At 37.7% G+C, this 27,014-nt stretch overlaps 1 protein-coding gene across 10 annotated transcripts in view; it reads right to left on the reverse strand.

Annotated features, from left to right (window-relative positions):
• CCDC66 (coiled-coil domain containing 66) overlaps positions 1-27,014 on the reverse strand; it is a 68,846-nt gene that overhangs the window by 24,338 nt on the left and 17,494 nt on the right. For 9 of the 10 annotated variants that reach the window (XM_013053117.2, XM_013053087.2, XM_013053101.2 and 6 more), the window contains 6 exons: positions 9,478-9,609; positions 8,826-9,076; positions 8,544-8,628; positions 7,308-7,469; positions 3,209-3,353; positions 2,002-2,088 (listed from right to left, as the gene is read on the reverse strand). In XM_013053117.2, coding sequence (XP_012908571.1) covers positions 2,002-2,088; positions 3,209-3,353; positions 7,308-7,469; positions 8,544-8,628; positions 8,826-9,076; positions 9,478-9,609 — 862 coding nt within the window. The remainder of the gene's footprint in view (positions 1-2,001; positions 2,089-3,208; positions 3,354-7,307; positions 7,470-8,543; positions 8,629-8,825; positions 9,077-9,477; positions 9,610-27,014) is intronic. The other variant, XM_013053090.2, reaches the window with a different exon arrangement.

The following is a 27,014-nucleotide window of genomic DNA, read 5'->3' on the forward strand; positions in this document are numbered from 1 at the left end:
AATTCTGGACTCCAAGCTCTACTACAAAGCTGTAATCATCAAGACAGAATGGTACTGGCAAAAAAACAGACATATAGATCAATGGAACAGAACAGAGAACCCAGAAATGGACCCTCAACTCCATGGTTGACTAATCTTCGACAAAACAGGAAAGAATATCCAATGGAAAAAATACAGTCTCTTCAACAAGTGGTGCTGGGAAAACTGGACAGCAACAAGCAGAAGAATGAAACTGAGCCACTTTCATACACCATTCACAAAAATAAATTCAAAATGGATGAAAGACCTAAATGTGAGACAGGAATCCATCAAAATCCTTGAGAACACAGGCAGCAACCTCTTTGACCTCAGCCATAACAACTTCTTATTAAACACGTCTCTAGAGGCAAGGGAAACAAAAGCAAATCAAAAGTGAACTACTGGGACTTTCTTCATCAAGATAAAAAGCTTCTACACAGTGAAGAAAAAAATCAACAAAACTAAAAGAAAACCTACAGAATGGGAGAAGATATTTGCAAATGACGTGTCTGAAAAAGGGTTAGTATCCAAAATCTATAAATAACTTATCAAACTCAACACCAAAAAAATGAATAATCCAGTTAAGAAATGGGCTAGAAGGGGCACCTCCAGTAGCTCAGTCACTTAAGCAGCTACCTTGGGCTCAAGTCACGTTCCAAGAGTCCTAGGATGGAGCCCTGCACTAGACTCCCTGCTCAGTGGGGAGCCTGCTTCTCCCTGTCCCTCTCCCTGCCACTCCCCCTGCTTGTGCTCTCTCTGTGAAATAAATTTAAAAATCCTAAAAAAAAAAAAAAAAAGAAAAGGGGGGGCGGTGCAGAAGACACAGACATTTTCCCAAAGACATATAGTTGCCTAATAGGCACATGAAAAGATGCTCAACTTCACTCATCAGGAAAATACAAATCAAAACCGTAATGAGATACCACCTCACACCTATCAAACTGGCTAAAATTTAATTGCACAGAAAACAACAGATGTTGGCAAATATATGGAGAAAAGGGAATCCTCCTACACTGTTGATGAGAATGCAAATTAATGCAGCCACTCTGGAAAACTGTATGAGGGGGGTCCCTCAAAAAGTTAAAATATAACTACCCTATGACCCAGTAATTATACTACTAGATATTTACCTAAAGGACACAAAAATACTGATTCAAAGGGGCACATGCACCATGATGTTTATAGCAGCATTATCAACAACAGCCAAAATATAGAAAGAGCCCAAATATCCATGGATGAAGAAGATGGTATATAACTTGGCCATCAAAAAGAATGAAAGCTTGCCATGTGCAATGACATGGACAGAACTAGAAGATACTGGGGCACTTGGGTGGCTCAGTCGGTTAAGCATCTGCCTTTAGCTTAGGTCGCTTCTCCCTTTCCCTCTGCTTCTCCCTCTGCTTCTGCTGCCTCTCACTCATTCTCCCTCTCTCTCACATAAATGAGGGGAAAAAAGAGAACTGAGTGATTATAGAGGGAGGGGAGTGGGGAAATGGGCTAACTGGGTGATGGGTATTTAGGAGGGCACTTGTGATGTGCACTGGGCATTATATGTAAGTGGTGAATCACTAAATTCTACATCTGAAACAATTTTACCATATATGTTAACTAGAATTTAATTTAAAACTTGAAGAACAAAACCAAAACACTGCACTGTATCCTTTAGGGGGGTTAACTATATGCTATGTGAATTAAACCTCAATGAAGCTGTTACAGAGAAATTAAAAATCAAGAGATCCCTTTATTTTCTAATCCTTGCTAAAAACTGGTGAATTCCTTTCATTTTTAAACAGAGCTCAATTCTCCCATCCAAGTACTAACCAGGCCCAAGCCTGCTTGGCTTCCGAGATCAGACGAGATCGGGCACGTTCAGGGTGGTATGGCCGTAGACAAACAGAGCTCAATTCTAAACTAAGCTTAATTCTGACTGTGACGTTAATTTTAAGTAAATTTTAAACCAAATCACAACTGTTAAACAAATACCTGTTTGCACAGCAGTATCCTTTTTGGGAGAGGTTGTAGAACTGATACATGTATTCTTTTTACCACTGACATCATCCAAGCCATGTCCTAAATTTGAAATGTTGTTAGTCACTTTATCAAATAGCAAGAGAAATATATTATCCAACATAATGACAGTTCAGGAAGATTAAGAGAAAGTATGTGTAGCAGCAACTAAATACGCACAAGATTTTCAGTGTAATCAATGTGAACATTACAATAAAAATATAAAAGGGCTATCCTAAATTTTCTTACAAAAAGTGACCTGCATTTTTATCCCTTATTGAATATGAGGATCCTTTCAGAGATTTCTCTAAAAACACTGGGTAAAAAAAAGTATACATTTTACCTATTATAAACAAAACATAAGAAAATTTATGTAAAAAGTAGGAAACAAAGGCAGAAGAAAAATTATTAAATTTCCTTACTACTTACGGCCCACTGACAAGTCCTTGAAATAGGTCGTCAGTGACATTCCTCTAGGAACTCAACTGCCTGGATGTTCACACTTTGCTAAGGGCAGAAAGCAATCTTAGCCCAACCCCCACGATCTTGTACATCTACTGTAACATAAAAAAATTTCCTCTGGAAACTGCATTTATCTCTACCCCTCTTCCCAATACATGTTGGCAATCATCCCCCAATCATACGACCCACTGATATACATCTGAAGGGTCTCATGACTAAGTTTTTATTAGACAGTAAGTAATAAATGACGTTTTCCCAATAACTGCTAGCCCCCTTAAGGTCCTGGAAACTGTTCTTCCAAATTCCTTACATATTTACACTATCCCTAATCCCTCACAACTTGAAAGTATATGATGGGCCACTCCTCACGACCCTAGCACAACTCTTTCTGCCCACGGGTCCTGTCCCAGTGCTTTAATAAAACCACCTTTTTGCACCAAAAACATCTGGAGAATTCTTGGTTGTTGTCTTCAACCCCTAACATCCTTCCTGTATCAAAGATTATTGGAAAGTGCCCGACCCTGCTTAGTTATTATTTAGTTCTTCTCTTAAACCAATTTCCCAAACAAAATAAGCATTTTTATAAAGTTACATCAGGTCAAGATCTGAAATTCCTAAAACAGTATTTATTCACTAGGTGCGTTAAAGGTACCGAAAATAGGCAGTTATTTAAAATCCTCTTCAAAAGATATTTTAAGTAAAATTGTAGTGAACTGCTTACCACCAAGATTTTTAATCAATCCAGAAGTGTCGTGTCCCTTTTGAGCCAATTCTCGGATTCTCTGTTCTTGTTTCAGCCTCTGTGCTAGCTCCTGTGCTCTCTGCATTGTCTGAAATAGCTCATTTGTTTTGAGAGTCATGATTTCCTGTTAATATTGAAGGGCACAGAATTATTAAATGCAATTATCAGACACCTGCAGACTTGACTATTCTGAGCAGATTAGCTCCTACTATGTGCGAGGCACTATTCAAGATACTGGGACAAAGTCAATAGGGCAAAGCGTTCTCCCTTTTGGAACTTACATTTTAGTATCATATTCTACAGCTGTATTAGACCACAAATGTAAAAATTCTTTTACCCACTGAAATTTATTATAATAAAGTCTTCAAAGCTTCTAAAACCAGTGATTAATTCCATCAAAATTCCATTAAGATTAAAAACAGATTATTAAGAGGTAAAACAGGATTTACAGCCATTTCTTACAATTCAAACAAATGACCCTTTGACTTTATTCACATATATAGTTTTTTCATAGGAGCAGTTGGCTTAACCTATTCAACATAATGAAAATAGAACCCAGATCATCCACTTCATCAGTGTGGAGTTAAGGCTGAAAAGGGAAAAATCAAGAAAATGCAGGCTCTGGGCTGCATCTCCGAGGGCGAGTGGAAATGCTCTATGCTCTACTATAAACCTCACAAATCCTTGGTAATCACGTCACTGTAGGATTTGCTCACGTCAGGTCAGCTCAAACATGACACTTCACAAAATCATCCCTAGGCCACATGTACCACTTAACAGAGATGTTCTTGTAGCTAACCAGGTATCTACTCTTTTTTAAAAAAACGATCTTATTTAGAGATACCTGGTTGGCTCAGTTGGTTAAGCAGCTGCCTTCAGCTTAGGTCATGATTCCACTGTCCTGGGATCGAGTCCTACATCCGGCTCCCTGCTCGATGGGGAGCCTGCTTTTCCCTCTGCCCCTCCCCCTGCTTGTGCTCTCCCTTGTGCGCTCTCTCTCTCTCTCTGACAAATGGATAAATAAAATCATAAAAAAATAAAAAAAAAATGGGCGTCTGGGTGGCTCAGCGGGTTAAAGCCTTTGCCTTTGGCTCAGGTCATGATCCCAGGGTGCTGGGATAGAGCCCCGCACTGGGCTCTCTGCTCAGCAGGGAGCCTGCTTCCCCTCTCTCTCTGCCTGCCTCTCTGCCTACTTGTGATCTCTGTCTTTCAAATAAATAAATGAAATCTTTAAAATAAATAAATAAATAAAATTTTAAGATTTAAAAAAATAATCTTATTTAAGCACACAGGAAAACTCTAACACAGCAATGAAATGTATCATCAATGCCAGCCTGCAAATATATGCTCCTGTTCACTAATGGACACAGACAGAAAGGCCAATATCATTTCTCTTAACACATCTAGGATATTTATTAATAATTACTGCTTAGGCGTGTACGGGTGGCTCAGAGAGTTAAGCCTCTGCCTTTGGCTCAGGTCATGATCTCAGGGTCCTGGGATCGAGCCCTGCATTGGGCTCTCTGCTCAGCAGGAAGCCTGCTACCCCTCTCTGCCTGCCTCTCTGCCTACTTGTGATCTGTCAAATAAATAAATAAAATCTTAAAAAATAATAATAATAATTATTGCTTAGAAAACATTTCAAAATGAAGCACATGGGTAATTTTTGTTGTTGTTGTGCTGTACTGGCCTTTCTTAGCAGAGAAAAAAACCCAAGCAATATGGCATTTGTGAACTGATCACTTGAAATAATTAAAAACTTCTCTAGATTCTCCTTTACATTCATAACCTTTATAATGCAACACTTCAGTGTTTCTGCATACACCTTCAAAATTTCAAAACAGATGCAAATGTTCAACTTCTGATTATTTTCTTTTAAAAATACACCCATTTTTACTCTATCCATTTTTACTCTATAATGTTATTTATAATATAAATACTACCATGTTCACAGTTTGGAAGAATTAACACTTTAAACATCCACTCTATTAAAGCAATCTACAGATTGAATGTAATCCCTATCAAAATACCAACAGAATTTTCCACAGAGCTAGAACAAATAATCTTAAAATCTGTATGGAACCACAAAGGACCCCAAATAGCCAAAGCAATTCTGAGGAAGCAGAACAAAGCTGAAGGTATCACAATCTTAGATTTCAAATCATATATGCTACAATGCCAGTACTCAAAATAGTATAGCAATGGCACAAACCAGATCAAAAGAAGATGAAAGGGAGCCCAGGAATAAAACCTGGTCATGTTTATATGGTCAAGTAATCAATGACAAAGAAGGCAAGAATATCCAATGGGAAAAAGACAGTCTCTTCAGTAAAATATGCTGGGAAAACTGGACAGTTACATGCACAAGAATGAAACTGGACCACTTTCTTCCACCATACACATAAATAAACTCAAATGGATATAAACTGTGAGACCTAAGACCATAAAACTCCTTAAAGGAAACAGAGGCAGTAACCTCTTGGACATCGGCATTACCATGGTCCTGCGCTGCGCTGTACATTTATACTGGAATTTTAATTTCCATTTTCTAGATCTGTCTCCTCAGGCAAAGGAAATAAAAGCAAAAATAAACTGTTGGGATTACATAAAAATAAAAAGCTTCTACACAACAAAAGAAACCATCCACAAAACAACAAATTACTGAATGGGAGAAGATATCTGTAAACAACATATGTGAAAAGGAGTTAATATCCAAAATATACAAATAACTCATACAACTCAACACCAAAACACCAAATAATGATTTTTTTTTAAGGGAGACAGCATGACCACATGAATGGGGAGATGGGCTGACAAAGTGGGGGAGGGGGGAGAATCTTAAGCAGGCTCCATACTAGGCTTGATCTCACAACCCAGTGAGCATGACCTGAGCTGAAACCAAGACTCAGACACTTAGTCTACTGCCCCCAAAATAATTTAGTTTTTAAAAAAGATCAGAGGACCCAAACAAACATTTTTCCAAAGCATACAGATGGCTAACTGACACAGGAAAAGATCCTCAACATCACTAATCATTAGGGAAATGTGAATCAAAACCATAATTATATCATCTCACCATTGTCAGAACAGCTAGTATCAAAAAGACAAGAAACAACAAGTGTTGGTGAGGATGTAGAGAAAAGGGAACCTTTGTGCACTATTGGTAGGAATGGAAATTGATATACCCTCTGTGGAAAACAATAAGGACCCTCCAAAAAAAATTAAAAGTAGAATTACCACACAGTCTAGTAATTTCACTATAAAGTATTTACCCAAAGGGAAAAAAAGATATATGCACCCAAATGTTTACTGCAGCATTATCTGTAACAGCCAAGATATGGAAGCAACTCAAGTATCCATCAGCAGAAGAATGCATAAGAAGATGTGGTATATACAAAAAGTAGAGTATCATTCAGCCATAAAAAAGAAAGAGACCTTGCCATTTGCAATAACACGGATGGACCTAGAGGGTATTATGCTAAAGTCAGTCAGTCAGATGGGAAAGATCGATACTATATGAAGTCACTTATATGTGGAAACTAAAAAGATAAAATGAAAAGCAAAACAAAAAATCCCAAACAAACAATAAAACAGACCCACAGGGGTACCTGGGTGGCTCAGTGGGTTAAAGCCTCTGCCTTTGGCTCGGGTCATGATCCCATCGGGCTCTCTGCTCTGCAGGGAGTCTGCTTCCTCCTCTCTCTCTTTCTCTGCCTGCCTCTCTGCCTATCTCTCTGCCTGCCTCTCTGCCTACTTGTGATCTCTGTCAAATAAATAAAATCTTTACAAAACAAAACAAAGCAATAGACTCACAAACTGGTAGCAGGGGAGCAGGAGTCAGTAAATGAGGGAAGAGGAGTGGGAGGTACAGGCTTCCAGTTATTAAATGAACACGTCATAGGGATGAAAGCAACAGCATAGGGAATATAGTCAATGGTACTATAATAGCGTGTACTGTATGCTTGTTAACATAGTATAACATATAGGACTCCTGAATCACTATGTTGTTGTACACCTGAAACTAATGTAACACTGTGTTAACTATATTTCAATGAAAAAAGTTTTAATATATACTTACTTCCTTTTGTTTTTGCTTAAGTATGTCTTCTTCATACTGTTTCTGCATCTCTTCTCGTTCCCGTGCTAAGCGACGCTCCTCTTCTTGTTCTTCCTTCTTTCTTTGCTGTTCTTCCAGCTGTTTCTTCCTGCGTTTCTCTTCTACCTGAGCGGTGATGGCTTTCTAGTTATAAATTATAAATCACAAAATGCACTGTCACAAATTTAAAAAATCTATTTGAAGCATTTGAATTTCTAAAATAAGTTTATCAGTAGCAGATAATATATAATGCAATATTACATATATAAATAAAGTTAAAATGTCAAATTTCCAATGTATTTATCCCATCTCTTGTTCCTGGAATTCTATATGCTTTTTCTTTTCTTTTTTCTTTTTTTTTTTTAAAGATTTAATTATTTATTTATTTGACAGAGAGAGAGATCACAAGCAAGCAGAGAGGCAGGCAGAGAGAGAGAGGAGGAAGTAGGCTCCCTGCTGAGCAGAGAGGCCGCTTCGGGCCTCGATCCCAGGACCCTGAGATCATGACCTGAGCCGAAGGCAGCGGCTTAACCCAGGCGCCTGAGGCGCCTGAGCCACCCAGGCGCCCTATATGCTTTTTCTTTTAACAGAGGAGGTCTGTTAGAAGAAGTAATCCAAAAACAACTAAAAAAATCTCAGCACTTAGCATAGTGCCTGGTAAGTAGCAGACAGTCTGTTAATTTGCTTACTGATTAAGACTAACAATATTAATTACATCGAATTCCTCATGTATCAAAGGTTTTAAAGAATTATTCAGAATTTTAAGTCCTTTTAGTGTTAGATTAAAATTAGAATTTTAATCTTCATCTCCTTCCTTATATTATCTGCTAGATTTCTCAATCAGAATTCAGTGCCCTGTATAGTTCCCTTAAAGAACTAATTCTCATCCTAAACAAAATTCAGGAGAACTATAAACAGATGAAAAAAAAATAACCAGTACTAAGTTAAGATTTAGTGCCATTTCATATATAAAACATATATTAAAGACCTACTCTTCTGGAAGGCAAGTGGCTGGTTGTACTATGTGATACTGTCTGGTTCTCAGCATCAATATAATTTTAGTATTACTGCCAGCTGGAGTAAGAATTAGATTCATCACAGAAATGGAAGGGCCTGTGCTGTACATTTATATTGGAATTTTAATTTCCATTTATTTAGGTATCCGCTGGAAATGACTTTACTTATTAAGGCGAGGAATAGTATTTTACAGTGCAATACCTGATGTTCTAACTGTTTTTGTCGTCGCCTCTCACGTTCTTCAATCTGAGCTGGATCCAAGAGAGCAGTCATAGAACGGAGAAAGCTGGCAAGATAGACACTTTAGTTATACAAAACCCCCGAAAGATGCTAAATCATTTTTGCTCCAGATACATCCACTAGTAATTTCTACTCTAAAGGAAAATACCAAACCTGAAATCAATTAACACACATTATGACAGTCCTTTTAATAAAGCACATAGACTTCCTTAAACATTAATAAATACTGAAAGATAAACTTACTTTGTTTTCTGACTATCTGCCATGGTCTTATCTCTGACTGGTTTTGCTATATGCTCCTCCTCTGAAGGTTCAACCTGGCTTCCAGTCATAGGTGTATAAACACTGCTGATATCAGCCAGTTCGTGAGTGTCCGGAGAGACACAGAAGTACTCTGGTTGGTTGTGTGTTGACCAAGAAGACAGTTGAGACTGAGAAGCAGGATAGGTCTTTAATGAATCAAAATGCATTGCCCATCTGTCATGTTCCTCACCCTAATCATGATAAATAAGAATTACTAAGAATTCTTCCAATTGTTCTCATGTATAAAGTTCTAAAATGATAATCAAACACAATTTTTAAAAGTCACCAAAGAGCAGGATAAGCATCACAAAAATCAACGGAGCTATATTCTTTATTAATTCCATATATACTTAGGTAACTAACATAACGAGTACAAGAAATTCAAATTAGGAAATTCCTGAAAAGCCAGTTTTAAGAAATTACACAAAATCACTTACTAAATGCATTCAAAAAAGGTTTACAAGAGCAAATGTGTATTAATTTGAATACTGTAGTCTTGTCAAATAGCTTTAGGATACTTTTAGGTTTATGATTAAGGACTCAAATTATTTTTTTTCCCGTTGACAACATCCACCTAAATTTGTTAGGTTACCTTTGAAGATGTAATTTTTTCCTCTATTTTTCTCTGCCGATCATCTTCTATTTGCTTGTTCAAATCTTCAATCCATTTCCTCTGCTGTTCTTGTTTCATGGCACTGAAAGGGCGTTCCCGTGGTACTGCTTCCTAAACAATAGTAATCAATACTATTTAAATTGCAACTCTTTTTTTTTTTTTAAAGATTTTATTTATTTATTTGACAGACAGAGATCACAAGTAGGCAGAGAGGCAGGCAGAGAGAGAGAGGGAAGCAGGCTCCCTGCTGAGCAGAGAGCCCGATGCGGGGCTCGATCCCAGGACCCTGAGATCATAACCTGAGCCGAAGGCAGCAGCTTAACCCACTGAGCCACCCAGGCTCCCGCAACTCTCTCTTTCTAACCACCTTATCAATCTTGACAAAAATTTATACAAACAGAAAGGCATTTATCTGAGAGGAACAACAACTGTAAACAAAAAATTTTGAATTATACAAGACTTAAACAGATGTATTCCAATTTTCAGAATCATATTTGTAACATAAAGTAGAGAACATAGAATAACTAAATGTAAATGTAATGCGGGACTCGATCCCAGAACTTTGGGACCATGACCTGAGCTGAAGGCAGAGGCTCAACCCACTGAGTCACCCAGGCGCCCCGATGAATATTGTTTTAAATCTGGCTTCAGGATACAACAAATACTGCCTTTGTACCAAAAGCCAGGAGGATGTAAGAGAGCCAGAGGCTTTCTCTCCTGAATCATGTCTCTTTAGGATATCCCTCTTTTCCATTTCTACTGCTATAGCCCTATCACAGTCTATGACATTTCAATAAGAAAAATGTATTGCGTTTGGATTAAGTCCTTGAATTCTAAGGAAAAAAAAAAATTAAAAATTGAGGGGCGCCTGGGTGGCTCAGTGGGTTAGGCCACTGCCTTCGGCTCAGGTCATGATCTCAGGGTCCTGGGATTGAGTCCCACATCAGGCTCTCTGCTCAGCAGGGAGCCTGCCTCCCTCTCTCTCTCTCTGCCTGCCTCTGCCTACTTGTGATCTCTCTCTGTCAAATAAATAAAATCTTTAAAAAAAAAATTTTGAAAAATTTCCTAATTGAAGTTGCTTCTTAATTTATGAGAATTTGGCATGCTCTAACAAAAAGAAAATAATATATTCTACTCAGATTGTTCTGAAAGGCAAAAGCTAAGCAACAAACACTTTGTTATACAGAATAACTGCAGGATATGTTTTAAAAAATAGCTTGACAGAATACTACAATGGCGATATACCTGATGTTACCTTCTGCCTTTGTTTTTAACAGAAACAATGGCAAAGCTCCTAGTTTATAAGCAGTTGCTTAAATCAAAGGAAATATTTATAAAAAAGAAAAAAGATCTTAGTATCTCAGTTATTCTTACATGTTTTAAAGAGATAAAAACCATCACATTTCTTTAAGCCTAAAAGAACCACTTCAAAAGGAGCATTATCTTCAGGTAAGTAACTGAACAATTCTAGCTTTAAAAATGTTATCTTAAGGATGAAAATGGAAAAGAAAAACAAATGGCTCTTTGAACTCCTTACAAGACATTCTGAACACAGCACTCAATCACCTTAGAACTCTGTTCACGTTTCTTACATATGATTTAACCAGATTTGGTTTCAAATCTGTTTTTTCAGTTTACCTTTTAATTTTTTTTACATACACATTTGAGTGAAATAATATGGTATCTGTCCTTCTCTGACTTACTTTGCTTAGCATTTTACTCTCTAGCTCCATGTTGTTGCAAATGGCAAGATTTCATTCTTTTTTATAGCTGGGTTATATTCCATTGTACATATACCATATCTTCTTTATCCATTCATCTATGGATACTTGGGCTGCTTCCACAATTTGGACGTTGTAAATAATGCTGCAATGAACATAGGGGTGCACCTACCTATTCAAATTAGTGTTTTCTTATTCTTTGAGTAAAAACCCAGTTCTGCAATTTCTGGGTCATATGGTAGTTCTATATTTCATTTTCTTTCTTTTTTTTTTTTTAAAGATTTTATTTATTTATTTGACAGAGAGAGATCACAAGTAGGCAGAGGCAGGCAGAGAGAGAGAGAGAGGAGGAAACAGGCTCCCTGCTGAGCAGAGACCCCGATGCGGGACTCGATCCCAGGACCCTGAGATCATGACCTGAGCCAAAGGCAGCGGCTTAACCCACTGAGCCACCCAGGCGCCCTATATTTCATTTTCTAAGCATACTCTTTTCCACAGTGGCTGCACAAGTTTGCATTCCTACCAAGAGCATGTGACAATTCCTATTTCTCCACATCCATGCCAATACTTGTTGTTTCTTGTGTTTTTGATTTTAGCCATTCTGACATGTGTGAGGTGATATCTCATTAACTTTTCATTTGCATTTCCCAGATGCTGAGTGATGCTGAGTATCTCTTCATACGTCTATTGGCTGTCTGGAGTATGTCTTCTTTGATGAAATGTCTGTCCTGTCTCTGCCCCTGCCCCTCCCACTCATGATCTTTCTCACTTTCTAAAATAAATAAATAAGTAAATAAATCTTTGAAAACAATCTGTTTAGCAATTTCTCAATTGAGAAATTTAGATATTGAAGTTTTCATTTATTTAAATCCAATTTTTGCTTCATTTATTTTATCAGATTCATGCATGTTAAAAATTGCTATTTCTTGATTTCCTAAATCTTCTATCTATATTTACAACCCTCACCAACCTAATAATGATCTTATTTTTATTAGTGTAGCAATAACAATTTTATTTTGTTTAGCATTTCTTTTTTTTTAATCCTATTATTTTAAACCTTGCTGCATTCCTATGCTTTAAGTGTGTCTTGGATTCTAGAAAGTATCTAGATTTCTTTATGTTAATTAGTATTTTCTTAATTGGTGAGTTTTGGTTCACTTAGATTTATTATATTTATTGATGTATTTGGTCCTATTTCTATCTTAATCTTACATTCCACTTTATCTCACTTTATTTTTAAGACTCTCTCTAAATTTTTGACGTCAAAGATATCATCTTCTAATAAGAACTTTAAAATGCTCTCATATCCTTTGACCTTGCCTTCCTCTGCCAACCCATCAAGACTGGTATTAACTAGACCTTCTTTATTTGTTATAAAAGTAACAATCCACTCTACTAAGGTAAATAATCACAAATCTCTTCCAGCATCCCTTAATTTACCTTACATTTTTGGTTAAGCACTTCATTCAAACCTGTTTTCAGTGTCACCTTTTAGTAAAAATCCTCAGAGCACTTTAATGACTGGAAATATTATCTACTCTCATTTCAATGACAGTTTGGCTAGATATTAAATTCTAAATTTTAATAGTTATCTTATACCCAGTGCTACTGCCGGGGGGAAAAAAAAAAGCTCATATTTGTTCTCTTATATATTGCTTGTTCTTTCTTTCTGCAGGCTTTTAGAATTTCTGGGTCTTCCATATTCTTAAATTTCAGGTTAGTATGTGTAGTGAGGTCTTCCTTATTTTCTTTTTGGGGTGCTTTCTAGCCCTTTAAATCTGAGGTCAGTTAACATACAGATCTCAATTACTTTTTCAAGTATTTCCTCTCTTCTCCCAATGTCGCTCTTGTTTGGAGGGAAAAGTCAGCATTTCTATTTTCATTCTCATTCTGCCTTAAATTTTTTTCCCTATTTGTCCTTTCCAAGATATTTTCTAAATAGGCCCTACCAATTATTTATTTACTCCCTAGCTCTATCATTCCCACTATTTCACATCTATTGTATTTTACACTTTTTTTTATGTTTCACACTTAAATTTTCTGCATGGTTGTTTGTTCTATGTTCTTATTGTAACACTTTCCCTAACTTCTTTTATTATGTTCTTTAGACTAAATTTATCGATTTATCTGTCCTAATATTTTTGCTTCTGTTAGACTCTGATATACTCTATCTACACTGCTTCCTTTGAAATAGCTGTGTGCCTCCAACATTTTTGTTATTTGCAGCAGTTCATTTTTTTTCCTGGCACTATCAACCGAACTTGTCCAGCAATGAACAGCCAAATATTCAGTGGGAGGAATGGCAAAGAGCAGACTAGCCCTAGGGTTGAAACTTAGGGTGTTAAACTACAATCACTCCCCCCAGAGCTTCTTTTTTGGGAGCATTCCTTAGACTGTTATTGTAATTCACGAGACAAGTGAGTATCAATAGGAAGGAGTAGAGTAGTCTCCACCTGATTTTCCAAGTTCCTGCAAAGAAGTAAGATTTAAGCAAGGACTGGCCCAGGATTTTATTCTAGAGGACAGCTAGAACAGAGATCCAATTTACAGTTAATGGGAAGTGAGGCACTGTTTAAGACAATGACATCAGGGGATGGGGGAAAGCATTTCAACAAGAACAGAACTCTAAAAATTCATTTCTTATTTTCCTTTCCCACAGAGATGCTGGGTTAATTTCTATCACAGGCCACCTACCAATCCAACAAATCAAAAAAGTATCCTTCCCTCATTTTCCTATTATCTCAAAAAATGACCTTAAGGGGAGATACTAGCAGTTTATAACCAAGGTTCAGTATCTTGATCATGGGATCTTAGTATTTTTAAGTTTGTAAAAGCTTATTTATTGTCAATATTTTCTGCTTGACTTTAAATTTTGGTTATGTTTTTCTTATAACATTACAGCAAATTTTGTAAATGTTCTGTTGACATTTAAAAATTTGGTATTTGTATTTGTAGAAAATAAAATCACTGATACTTTTATGGTCTAAATACTCTGATAATACCCCAGTAAAAATGTGCCTCAATTTCTCCTACTTATTTTTGGCTTATGAATCACAAAAATATTATTCTTACATCTTTGTTATTGACTCTACTTTTCATCAAAAATAATTTGTTATGGGGGTGCCTGGGTGACTCAGTCAAACATCCCTAGGGGCATGTGTTCAAGTCTCATATGGGGCTCCACCCTAGGCATAGAGCCTACATTAAAAAAAATAAGTTAACAGCTTTCTCTCCCAAAGTAATGTTTCTAAAATTACAAGCAATTTTGCCTTTTGCATTTTTTTTAAATTTTGGTTTTATGTTATCTATTTTTAATAATGTATAATTCTATTATTAAGTGTATCTCTTTTAAGCAGCAGGTCTGCGGGGGAGGGGGCAGTTCTCATACCTCTGCTTTTAAATAAAAGATTTCTGACATTTCGGAGCTTATTTTTTGTTTCTGTTGTACAGGTTACATTAGTAGATATTCTCTTTATACTTAAAGCAGTGATTATCTTTGCTTTCCATATTCTTAAACCTTTATCCGGGTTTCAGAATCATAATTAACTGTCTTTACAGAGAGATCACGCAACATATCAACATAAAAATATAAGGCATAAAACAAACAAAAGCATAAAGAACAAAAGTGGAAAGGTCCCCTTTGTTTCCATTACTCTTAGACTTAGACAATGCCAACAATCTGCTTTCTTTTACATATTTGTATTTGTTAATAGGTCTTCCAGATTTTTTTTCCTTTAAACATGGAAATGGTGACACTGTATGTATTTTTTTGCAATTTACCTTATTTCACAAAGTCTTATAGAGACTTTGTGTCAGCTATATATTCCCTTTTTTAAAACCATAAATTCCTTATTATGTTTTAATTCTGATTCACTTTTCTGACCCAGGAATAATCTTTAAAAACTGCTTTAAAAAAAATCAAAGAAAGATCTTTGGGAAGAATATTTTATAAATTCTTATAGGTCTGAACATAACTTTATGGTCCCTTTACATGTGAACGTGCTGTTTAGGCATTAAATTCTTTGTCTCAGTGTACCTATTAAACCTGTACAAGGGGAATTCAAACCATTCTAAACATCTACAAACTCAACAGGAGATCGAAGAAAAGAATAGCAGCAATGATATCAACATAAAAAGGACTACTTTCTGGAAGGTAGGACATGCAGAGAAGTGAATCCAAGGCAATATCTGGGAAGACAGACCACAGCTGATGGGGGGAACCTCCATCAGCTGGCTCCTGGTAAGTGACAGAGCAGTGGAGCACAAAATCAAAACTTTTAGAAGTCTGCTCCATGGAGGGACATCACTCCAGTGGCTAAGCAGGGGTTGGAACTCTCGCTGGGACATTGTGGTCTCAGGATCCTCAGGGTCATAGAAAGACCAGGTATGCCTGAGTGTGCCACAGCCCCCACATATTGGAGGAAGGAAACTGGCTGCAAAGACGGGAGCCGAGGAGGGGGCTCTCAGCTTGGGGTTGCCATTAACCATGATCCGTGGCACAGTCAGGCCACTACTCTTCAAGCACAGAGTGAACAAGTGGCAGATCCAGGGAGATTCCCCTTCCTCCCCTAGAAGGAATAGCACAGGAGCACACAGCAGGAATCTGCTAGGTTTGTAAACTCCAAACAAGGTCCTGTGCCAGAGACAGAAATGCTCAGTCACAGGCCAGGTGAGCTCAGAGTGCAGGAGACAGTAGTGATTAACTGCTTTTCTCTGAGGGCTCACTGAGGAGTGGGGCCTTGAGTCTGAAGCATCTCTGGGGCTGGATATTGGAACGCCACCATTCTCATTCTCATCCTCCAAAGCTGTACATGTAGAAAGATTTCAGGGAACAAAAGCTACCAAGAGCAAACCTGAGCAGGTTACTCAGCCTGGCCCAACAAGGACAGTGAAATTTCACCCAGGCAAAGACATTGGAGAATCACTGCAACAGGCCCCTCTCCAAGAAAATCAGCAAGAACATTCAACCAAGGGCGCCTGGGTGGTTCAGTTGGTTAAGCGACTGCCTTCAGCTCAGGTCATGATCCTGGAGTTCCAGGATCGAGTCCCACATTGGACTCCCCGCTTGGCAGGGAGTCTGCTTCTCCCACTGACTGCTCTCCTCTCATCCTCTCTCTCAAATAAATAAAATCTTAAAAAAAAAAAAAAAATCCAACAAAGACCAAGTATACCAAACAATCAGAACCACAAAACTCCAGAGCCAGAGGAATAGAACTAAGTTTTTTTTTAAATTTTTTTTAGATTTTCTAAAGAATGTTTCCTCTTTCCTCTTCCAACCAACTTCTTATCAACTGCTTCTTTAAAATCTTTTTAATATTCATTTTTACAGTCATATTCTATCCCTTCATTGTATATGACTTTACTTTTTGTATATAAGTTTTTCTTTCTTTAAGTTTGGGATGCAGTTTCTTCTAACAGACCAAAATACACCCTAAATCTAATACATAGTTTTATTCTATTCACCCGCCTGATCACATTCATTTTTTGTAAATTATGTTTCATTCTTCTTTCAAACCAACTTCTTATCAATTCCTTTTTAAAAATCTTCTTACATGTTCATTTTTACAGTCATAGTCCATCCCTACATTGTATTTACCCTTATTTTTGAATATATGTATATAAGTTTTTCTTTCCTTAAAATTTTAGGGGCAGTTTGTTCAAACATATCAAAATATACACAAAATCTACTGTGCAGCTCCGTTCTATTCACCAGCCTAATCATATTCTTTTTCTTGTTGTTCCCCTCCCTCCTCCGCAGTTACAGGTCTCTTCTGATTTGTTTAGTGTATATTTTTCTGGGGTCGTTGTTACCCTTTTAGCATTTTTTTCTCTCGACCATGTATTCTCTGAACAAAATGACAAAATGGGAAAACTCACCTCAAAAAAAAAGAAGAGGTGGTGCCAAATGTCAGGGACCTAATCATCGGGGACATTATTAAGATGTCAGAACTAGATTCAGAATGATGACTGTAAAGATACTAGCTGAGCTTGAAGAAAGCACAGAAGATACTAGAGAATCCATTTCTGGAGAAATAAAATCTAACCAAGTTGAAATAAAAAAAGCAATTAATGAAGTGCAATCAAACATGAAGGCTCTAACTCTAGGATAAATGAAGCGGAAGGGAAAATTAGTGATATAGGGCGCCTGGGTGGCTCAGTGGGTTAAGCCGCTGCCTTCGGCTCAGGTCATGATCTTGGGGTCCTGGGATCAAGTCCCGCATTGGGCTCTCTGCTCAGCAGGGAGCTTGCTTCCTCCTCTCTCTCTCTCTCTCTGCCTGCCTCTCTGCCTACTTGTGATCTCTCTCTGTCAAATAAATAAAATCTTTAAAAAAAAATTAGTGATATAGAAGACCAAATGATAGAGAATAAAGTAAGAAAAAGAGAGATAAACTACTGGATCGTGAGGGGAGAATTCAAGAGGTAAGTAATAACATAAAGCAAAAGAATATTAGAATAATTGGGATCCCAGAAGAAGAAGGAAGAGAGAGGGGCAGAAGGTTTATTGTAGTAAATTATAGCAGAGAACTTCCCTAAATTAAAGAAGGAAACAGGCATCAAAATCCAGGAGGCAGGCCACCTGAGTGGCTAAGTGGGTTAAGCATCCACATTCAGCTCAGGTCATGATCCCAGGGTCCTGGGATGGAGCTCCCCATCAGGCTCTTTGCTCAGCGGGGAGCCTGCTTCCCTCCACCCCTCCGCCTGCTCCTCTGCCTACTTGTGATCTCTCCCTGTCAAATTAATAAATGGAATCTTGAATAATTTTTTTTTTTTTGAAATCCAGGAGGCACAAAGAATCCCCCTCAAAATCACTAAAAATGGGTGAACACCCTGACATGTAATAGTAACACTTATAAATGTCAGAGACAAAGAGAAAATCCTGAAAGCATCCAGAGGAACAAAGGGTCTGTAAACTACAAAGGTTGAAACATTAGATTGGCAGCAGACCTATCCACAAAGACCTAAGGACACCTAAAGAGCTGGAGAAACAATGGCAAAGCCTAAACCCAGCAGGAGAAGAGAAATAATAAAGACCAGAGTAGAAATCAATGAAATAGAAACCAACAGATCCCCCAAACTAGGAGCTAGTTCTCTGAAAGAATTAATAAGACTAATAAACACCTGGCCAGATTTATCAAAAAGAAAAGAGAAAGGACCCAAATAAGTAAAATCATGAATGAAACAGAAGAGATCACGGGAGCACCTGTGGGTCCTCCTATTGGACAGGTGCTCCTGTTGGTTAAGCGTCTCCTTGGGTTTGGGTCACAATTGGGGTCCACATTGGGCCCCCTGCTCAGGAGGGAGTCTTCTTCTTCCCTTCCCTTCTTCCCTTCTCCCTCTCCCTCTGCCTGCTCCTTCTGCTTCTCCTCTCTCACTTGTGCTTGCTCTCTCTCTCTCTCAAATTAATGAATAAATCTTTAAAAAAAAAAAAAGGAAAAAAATTTTTAAGAAAAAGAAAAAGGAGAGATCACAAACACCACCAAAAAATACAATTATAAAAACATATTATAAGCAGCTATATGCCAGCTCTGAAAGAAATGGATGCATTCCTACAGACATATAAACTACCAAAACTGAACCAGGAAGAAACAGAAAACCTGAACAGACCCATAACCAGTAAGGAGATTAAAGAAGTCATCAAAAATCTCTCAACAAACAAGAGCCCAGGGCCAGACGGCTGCCCAGGGGGATTCTAACAAACATTTAAAGAAGAATTAATACCTATTCTCCTAAAACTGTTCCAAAAAACAGAAATGGAAGAACTTCCAAACTCATTTTATGAGGCCAGCATTACCTTGATCCTGAAACCAGACAAAGACCCCATCAAAAGGGAGAATTACAAACCAATATCTTTGATGAACACAGATGTGAAAATTCTCACCAAAATACTAACCAATAGGATCCAACAGTACATTAAAAGGATTATTCACCAGGACCAAGTGGGATTTATTCCTGGGCTGCAATGTTGGATCAACATCTGCAAATCAATCAATGTGATACAATACATTAATAAAAAAAAGAACAAGAACCATATGGTACTCTCAATAGATGCTGAAAAAGCATTTGACAAAGTACAGCATCCTTTCATGATCGAAACTCTTCAAAGTGTACAGATAGAGGGTACATACCTCAATATCATCAAAGCCATCTATGAAATCCCATAGCGATTAACATTCTCAATTGGGAAAAACTGAGAGATTCTCCCCAAAGGTCAGGAACACGGCAGGGCTGTCCACTATCACCACTGTTATTCAACACAGTACTAGAAGTCCTAGCCTTGGCAATCAGACAACAAAATGAAATAAAAGGCACCCAAATCAGCAAAGAATTCAAACTCTCACTCTTTGCATATAACATGATACTTTATGTGGAAAACCCAAAAGACTCTACTCCAAAACTGCTAGAACTCCTGCAGGAATTCAGTAGAATATCAGGACATAAAATAAATGCAGAGAAATCAGTTGTATTTCTATATACCAACAACAAGACAGAAGAAAGAGAAATTAAAAAGTCGATCCCATCTACAATTGCACCCAAAACCATAAGATACCTATGAATAAACCTAACCAAGGAGGCAAAGAATCTGTACTCAAAAACCTATATAGAGCACTCATGAAAGACTGAAGGACACAAAGAAATGGAAAAACGTTCCATGCTCATGGACTGGAAGAACAAACATAGTGACAATGTCTATGCTACCTAGAACAATCACACATTTAATGCAATCCCTATCAAAATACCTCCAACTTTTTCAAAGAAATGGAACAAATAACCCTAAAAGTTGTACAGAACCAGAAAAGATCCCAAATAGCCAGAGGAATGTTGAAAAAGAAAACCAAAGTTGGTGGCATCACAATTCCAGAATTCAAGCTCTATTACAAAACTGTGATCATCAAGACAGTATGATCCTGGCACAAAAACAGACACATAGATCAATGGAACAGAACAGAGAACCCAGAAATGCACCCGCAACTCTATGATCAACTGATCACTGACAAAGCGGGAAAGAATGTCCAATGGAAAAATGAGTCTCTTCAACAAATGGTGCTGGGAGAATTGGACAGCCAAATGCAGAAGAATGAAACTGGGCCACTTCCTTACACCACACACAAAAAACAGACTCAAAATGGATGAAAGGCCTCAATGTGAGACAGGAATCCTTCAAAAATCCTTGAGGAGAACACAGGCAGCCACCTCCACCTCAGCCACAGCATCTTCTTCCTAGAAACACCGCCAGAGGCAAGGGAAGCAAGGGCAAAAATGAACTACTGGGACTTCATCAAGATCAAAATCATTTGCACAACAAAGGAAACAGTTAACAAAACCAAAAGACAACCAACAGAATGGGAGAAGATATTTGCAAATGACATGTCTCAAAAAGGGTTAGTATCCAAAGCGTATAAAGAACTTACCAAACTCAACACCCAAAGAACAAACAATACAATCAAGAAATGGGCAGAAGACATGAACAGATGTTTCGGCAAAGACGACATCCAAATGGCCAACAGACACAGGAAAAAGTGCTCCACATCACTCAGGATCAGGGAGATATAAATCAAAACCACAGTGAGATACCACTTCACATTAGTCAGTATGGCTAAAGTTAACCAGTCAGGAAATGACAGGAGTTGGCCAGGATGCAGAGAAAGGGAAGCCCTCCTACATTGTTGGTGGGAATGCAAGTTGGGGCAGCCACTCTGGAAAACAGTAGGGAGGTTCCTCAAAGAGTTGAGAATAGAGCTACCCTATGACCCAGCAATTATACTATTGGGTATTTACCCAATGATACAAATGTAGTGATCTGAGGAGGCATGTGCATCCCAATGTTTATAGCAGCCATGTCCACAATAGCCAAACTATGGAAAAGAGCCTAGATGTCCATCAACAGATGAATGGATAAAGATGATGTCGTGTGTGTGTGTGTGTGTGTTTGTGTGTGTATACATATATATACATGTATGTATATAGATGTATGGAATATTATGCAGCCATCAAGAAACTCAGTATCTTGCTATTTGCAACAACGTAGATGGAATTAGAGGCTATTTTGCTAAGCAAAATAAGTCAATCAGAGAAAGCCAATTATCATATGATCTCACTGATCTGAAGAATGTGAGAAACAGGACAGAGGATCATAGGGGAAGGGAGGGAAAAATGAAAGAAGACGAAACCAGAGAGGGAGACAAACCATAAGAGACTCATCATCTCAGTAAACAAACTGAGGGTTGTTTGAGGGGAGGGGAATGGGAGGGATGGGGTGGCTGGAGATGGTTTTTGGGGAGGGTATGTGCTATGGTGAGTGCTATGAATTAATGAATCACAGACCTGTACCCCTGAAGCAAATAATACGTATGTTAACAACAAACAAATAAACCTTTAAGAACACTGTTCTATTATCTACAGAGAAGAAATCTAAGGTTAATTTGAGCTTTGTTCCCGGTCTTCTTATTTTAAATGCCTGAAGAAGCCTATACTTGTTCAATAAATTTTAACAGTTATCAGGATGTCTCTTCAAATCAGCCTCTTTCATTTAATTTTTTTCTGATCTAGGGAAGTTTTTTCTCTGATACCTATTAACAGCTATCTATTTGCTGTTTTCTTTTTCAAAAAAGCATATCATTCAAGGTTGTATCTTTATAAGCTATTTGTAATCTTCTCTGCCAGACTTTCATTTAAAAATTCTATGTCTATTTGGGGCACCTGGATGGCTCAGTCAGTTAAGTGTCTGACTTTGCTCAAGTCATGATCTTATATTCCTGGGACTGAACTCTGCATTAGGCTCCACACTCCATGGGTAATCTGCTTGTCCCATTCCCTTTCCCTCTGCCCCTCAGCCTACTCATACTCCCTCTACCTCTCTTTCAAATAAATAAAAATCTTTAAAAACAAAATTTTACCTATATTCATGGAGTGTCCCCACAGTGATTTCCTCTCCCTCCTGTGATTTCAATTTATTTCATTGCCAAATCTTTTTTCTTTCCTTCTACTGTATTCTTAGTTTTCTACTACTCTCATCTTGGGTCTATTCTTGTATACAGATTTCCTAAATCATTTCAAGTCCTTTGTGGAATAAGATAGGAATAAATAAAAACTAAGTCAGTGTTTTCTTAAAAAATTTCTTAGTTCACAAAATGAGACATATTTCTTATTTGAGATTTTTCTGAGTACTCAGCAGGAATATCTCTCTTTCTAGTGTGAAATTTTCATAGTCTCCATTTTTCCCTATATATCCCTCCTTGAACAAAGACCTATCCAGCCTATTGTTACAGGTAGTCAGGATGTGTAAGTTACTCTTAGTGCTCTCCTGCACCTGTTTAAGTGTTAGTATATTTGGCTCTTATTCTAAAACTGGATGCACAAGTCTGTGAAGTGCCTAGTATACTTTTGGAGCCTAACAAGCCTTTAAACAATTCCATTTACTTATTCTAGTTAACCATTACATCTTTTTGGCAAGGCCAAGAGACCCTCCTAGTTTTGAATAAGGAAGGTCTCTTCCTAGGGAGTTCAATTTTGGAGAACTGAGATAGAGTTCCCTTGAGTTCAAGACTGCCTGTGTAGAGAGGAAAAGGCTCTCGCCAGTACTGGCTCATTTTGGTCAGGCTGCAGTATTTCTTTGTCCTGAAATAAGGCCATCAATGGATTGGGACTAAGTTATAACTTAGTCACATCCCAGTTCTGCTGTGGGAAGAGCCTCACAATCCACAAACATTATTGTCAAGATTCAGAAGTAAACTGACAAGAGAAGGAACATAATGGTTATATGTATTCCATTTTCATTCTACTGGGCTGTGGACTGTATTTTTAAAAATTCTTGTCCTGGGTGCCTGGGTGGCTCAGTTGGTTAAGCGTCTGCCTTTGGCTCAGCCCCACATCCAGCTCCCTGCTCAGGGAGGAGTGTGCTTCTCCCCCTCCCTCTGGCACTTTTCCTGCTCATTCTCTCTCTCTATATATAAATAAACAAAATCTTTATAAAAGAAAAAATCTTGGGGTGCCTGGGTGGCTTAGTTAGTAGGCAACTGCCTTCAGCTCAGTTCATAATCCCAGGGTCCTGGGATCGAACCCTGCATCAGGTTCCCTGCTCAGTGGAGAGCCCACTTCTCCCTCTCCCTCTGCCACTCTCCCTCCCTGTGCTCTCTCTCTCTTAAATGAGTAAATAAAATCTTAAAAAAAAGCTTGGCCCATTACTGATAGAAATCCATAAAAATGCATGAACTCTAAACTATACTATTCTATACTGCACTGTTTCTGGGACAGGACATGGGTAGAAATGTGTTTTGTATTATCCTTTATATCCTTTTGCACGCCAGAAATATTACATAGTATTTTTCAAAGTAAAAGTCAAAAAAGGAAATTATACATACATATTACCCAGGCAGGATTATGCATACATATGAATGTCTTATTAATGCAGACCAGTGTTTTATGTATCTACTCATTAAGAAAACAATATAGTTCCAGAAAGATCTACAAGTTCATGTGCCATATAATAATCATCACCCTCAAGATTCTACATAAGAAATAAAATATTAGAAATAAATACAGCAAAGTTGCAGGATACAACACAAACACAGAAAAACTAATCATATTTCTATATACTAATGATGAACAATCTGGGAAAAGGAAATTAGGAAAACAATTCCATGTGTAATAGCACCAAAAAGAATAAAATACCTAGGAATAAGTAGGCACCAAGTTGTGTACATGGGAAACAAAAAACATTGCTAAAAGACATTAAAGAAGTCACAAATAAATGGAAAGATATTGCATCCATGAATCAAAAGACAGTATTGTCAACAGGGGTGCCTGGGTGGCTCAGTGAGTTAAGTCTCTGCCTTGGGCTCAGGTCATGATCTCAGGGTCATGGGATCGAGCCCCACATCAGGCTCTCAGCAGGGAGTCTGCTTCCCCCCTCTCTCTTGCCTGCCTCTCTGCCTACTTGTAATCTCCATCTGTCAAATAAATAAATGAAATCTTTACCAAAAAAAAAAAAAAAAAGATCACCTAGTGCAATCTACAGATTCAAAGTAACCTCTATGAAAAACTTGCTGTACTTTGCAGAAATGAAAAAAATCTACCCTAAGATTCCCATGGTATCTCAAGAAACCCTGAATAGCTACAACAATCTTGAAAAAGAACAAAAACTGGAAAATAAATGCTTTTAAAACCTACTACAAAGGTATGATAATTAAAACAGTGAGACAATGACATAAAGAGACATACAGAACAACGGACTAGAATGGACAGCCCAGAATTAAATACTCCTATAAACAGTCAAATGATTTTTGACAAATGTGCCAAGACCATTCAATTGGGAAAGAATAATCTTTTCAAACAAGTGGCACTGAGAAAACTGGATATAAATGCAAAATATGGAAAAGAAAAAAAATCCTGTCTTATATTACATACAAAAAATAACTCTAAATGGATCAAAGACCTAAACATAAGAGCTGAAACTATAAAACTCTTAAAACTCTTAGAAGAAAACATAGAAAAGCTCCCTACCAGATTTGGCAATGATTTATTAGACAGGATATCAAAAGCACAGGCAACAAAGGAAAAAAACAAAAACAAAAACATAAAATGGACTTCATCAAAATTAAAAGCTTTTGTGCATCAAAGGGCTCTATCAAGCAAATGAAAAGGTAAAATGAAGCATGATACAAAATATTTGCAAACAATATATCTGATCAGGTATGCAAAATTTATAAAGAATGCCTACAACTCAGGGCACCTGGGCTCAGTTGGTTAAGCAACAGCATTGGGCTCAGGTCATGATGCTAGAGTCCCAGGATGGGAGTCCTGCACTGGGCTCCCTGCTCAGCAGGAATCTGCTTCTCCCTCTGACCCTCTCCCCTCTCATGCTCTCCAACATATAGAAATAAAAATTTAAAAAAAAAAAAAAAGAATGCCTATAACAATGAAAACAATTTTTTTCCAATGGGCAAAAAATTTATACTTCTCCAAAGAACATACAGAGATAGCCAATAAGCTATGAAAAAATGTTCAACATTACAAATTATTAAAGGAAATATAAATCAACACTACAAAGAGCTACTACTACTTCACACCTATTAGAAGTCATCTATTATTTAAAAACAAAGTTGAGAATGTGAAGAAATCAGAACCTTTGTGCATTGCTGATGGAAATGTACAATAGTGTAGCAACTATGGAAAACAGGATAGTAATTAAACATAGAACTGCCAAATGAAAATTGGTAGAAGTCTGGGGTGCCTGGGTCACTCAGTCAGTTAAGCATCCAACTCTTGACTTCAGCTCAGGTCATGATCTCAGGGTCATGAGATCAAGACCCACATGTGGCTCCAAAGTAGGTGTGGAGCCTGCTTAAGATTCTCTCTTTCTGCCTCTGCTCCTCCACTCTCCATGCTCCCCCTCATACCCCACGAGCTTGCATGTGGTCTCTCTCAAAAAAACAAACACAAATTTTTTTTTAAGATTTTATTTATTTACTTGACAGAGAGAGAGTACAAGCAGGGAGAGTGGAAGAAGGAGAAGCAGGCTCCCCACTGAGCAGGGAGCCCAATGCGGGACTCGATCCGGGGACCCTGGGATCATGACTTGAGCCCAAGGCAGACGCTTAACTAACAGACCCACCCAGGCACCCCACAAAAACTCTTTATTTTTTTCTCCCTCTTCTTAAATAGGAAAGTAAATTGATAAAAGCTTAACCAAAAAATTAAATATAAAATACCATAGGATCCAACAATTCCACTTATGGGTATATAGCCAAAAGTACTAAGAACAAAGCCTCAAAGAGATTATACGTAATGTTTATAGCAGCATTATTCCACAGTAGCCAAAAAGAGGTAATAACTCAAATGTCCATCAACATCTGAATGGATAAACAAAATGCAATTGTTATAAATACAATGAAATATTATTTAGCCTTAAAAAGGAATGAAATTCTGATACAGTGTAGAACATGGATGAACCCTGAAAACATTAAGATAAATGAACTTTGTCAGACACCAAAAGGCAAATATTACAGGATTCTACTTAAAGTTATTCAGAATAGTCAAAATCATAGGCAAACTAGAATGGTTTCCAGCAGTCGGGGGAGGGAAAAATGGGGAGTGTTTAATGGATACAGTTTCAGTTTGCAGAGATGAAAAAATTCTGGAGGTGGACAGTAGTAATGGTTGCCTGACAATGTGAATGTACTTAATCTCTCAATATGGCACATTTAAAAATAATTAAAATGGTAAATTCTATGTTATGTATCTTTTGCCACAATAAAAAAAAAAAAAAAGGTTGAAAAGGAATTAAAATAGGGGGTGCCTGGGTGGCTCAGTCATTAGGCATCTGCCTTCGGCTCAGGTCATGATCCCAGGGTCCTGGGATCGAGCCCCACATCAGACTCCCTGCTCAGTGGGAAGCCTGCTTCTCCCTCTCCCTCTCCCACTCCCCATGCTTGTGCTCCCTTTGTCACTCTGTCTCTCTGTCAAACAAGTAAATAAAATTTAAAAAAACAAAAGGAATGAAAATAGAATTTTTTACTGAACAAATGCAGAACTGTGGTATAGTGGTAGCAAAAGAAACTTAAACGCAGAATAGTTCAAAATTACACAGTATAAAAGAATGTTTGGGCTGAACAATATAGGGGCAATTCCACTGGGGGAGGACGTGTAAGACTGAGAATCAAGAAGAGAGGAAGGAAAGCTGTTGAGATGACAGACCCGTAACAGTCGCATAGCCCCAAATGGATCTGCTTTGTTAAGTTATAAATAGAGTAAACCTTCACACTTGCTAGTTGTCAGTCACTGTTCTAAGCACTTTAT

This window comes from Mustela putorius, unplaced genomic scaffold (assembly GCF_011764305.1).
Source record: "Mustela putorius furo isolate JIRA1106 unplaced genomic scaffold, ASM1176430v1.1 tig00000095_pilon_pilon_pilon, whole genome shotgun sequence".
Lineage (NCBI taxonomy): Eukaryota > Metazoa > Chordata > Mammalia > Carnivora > Mustelidae > Mustela > Mustela putorius.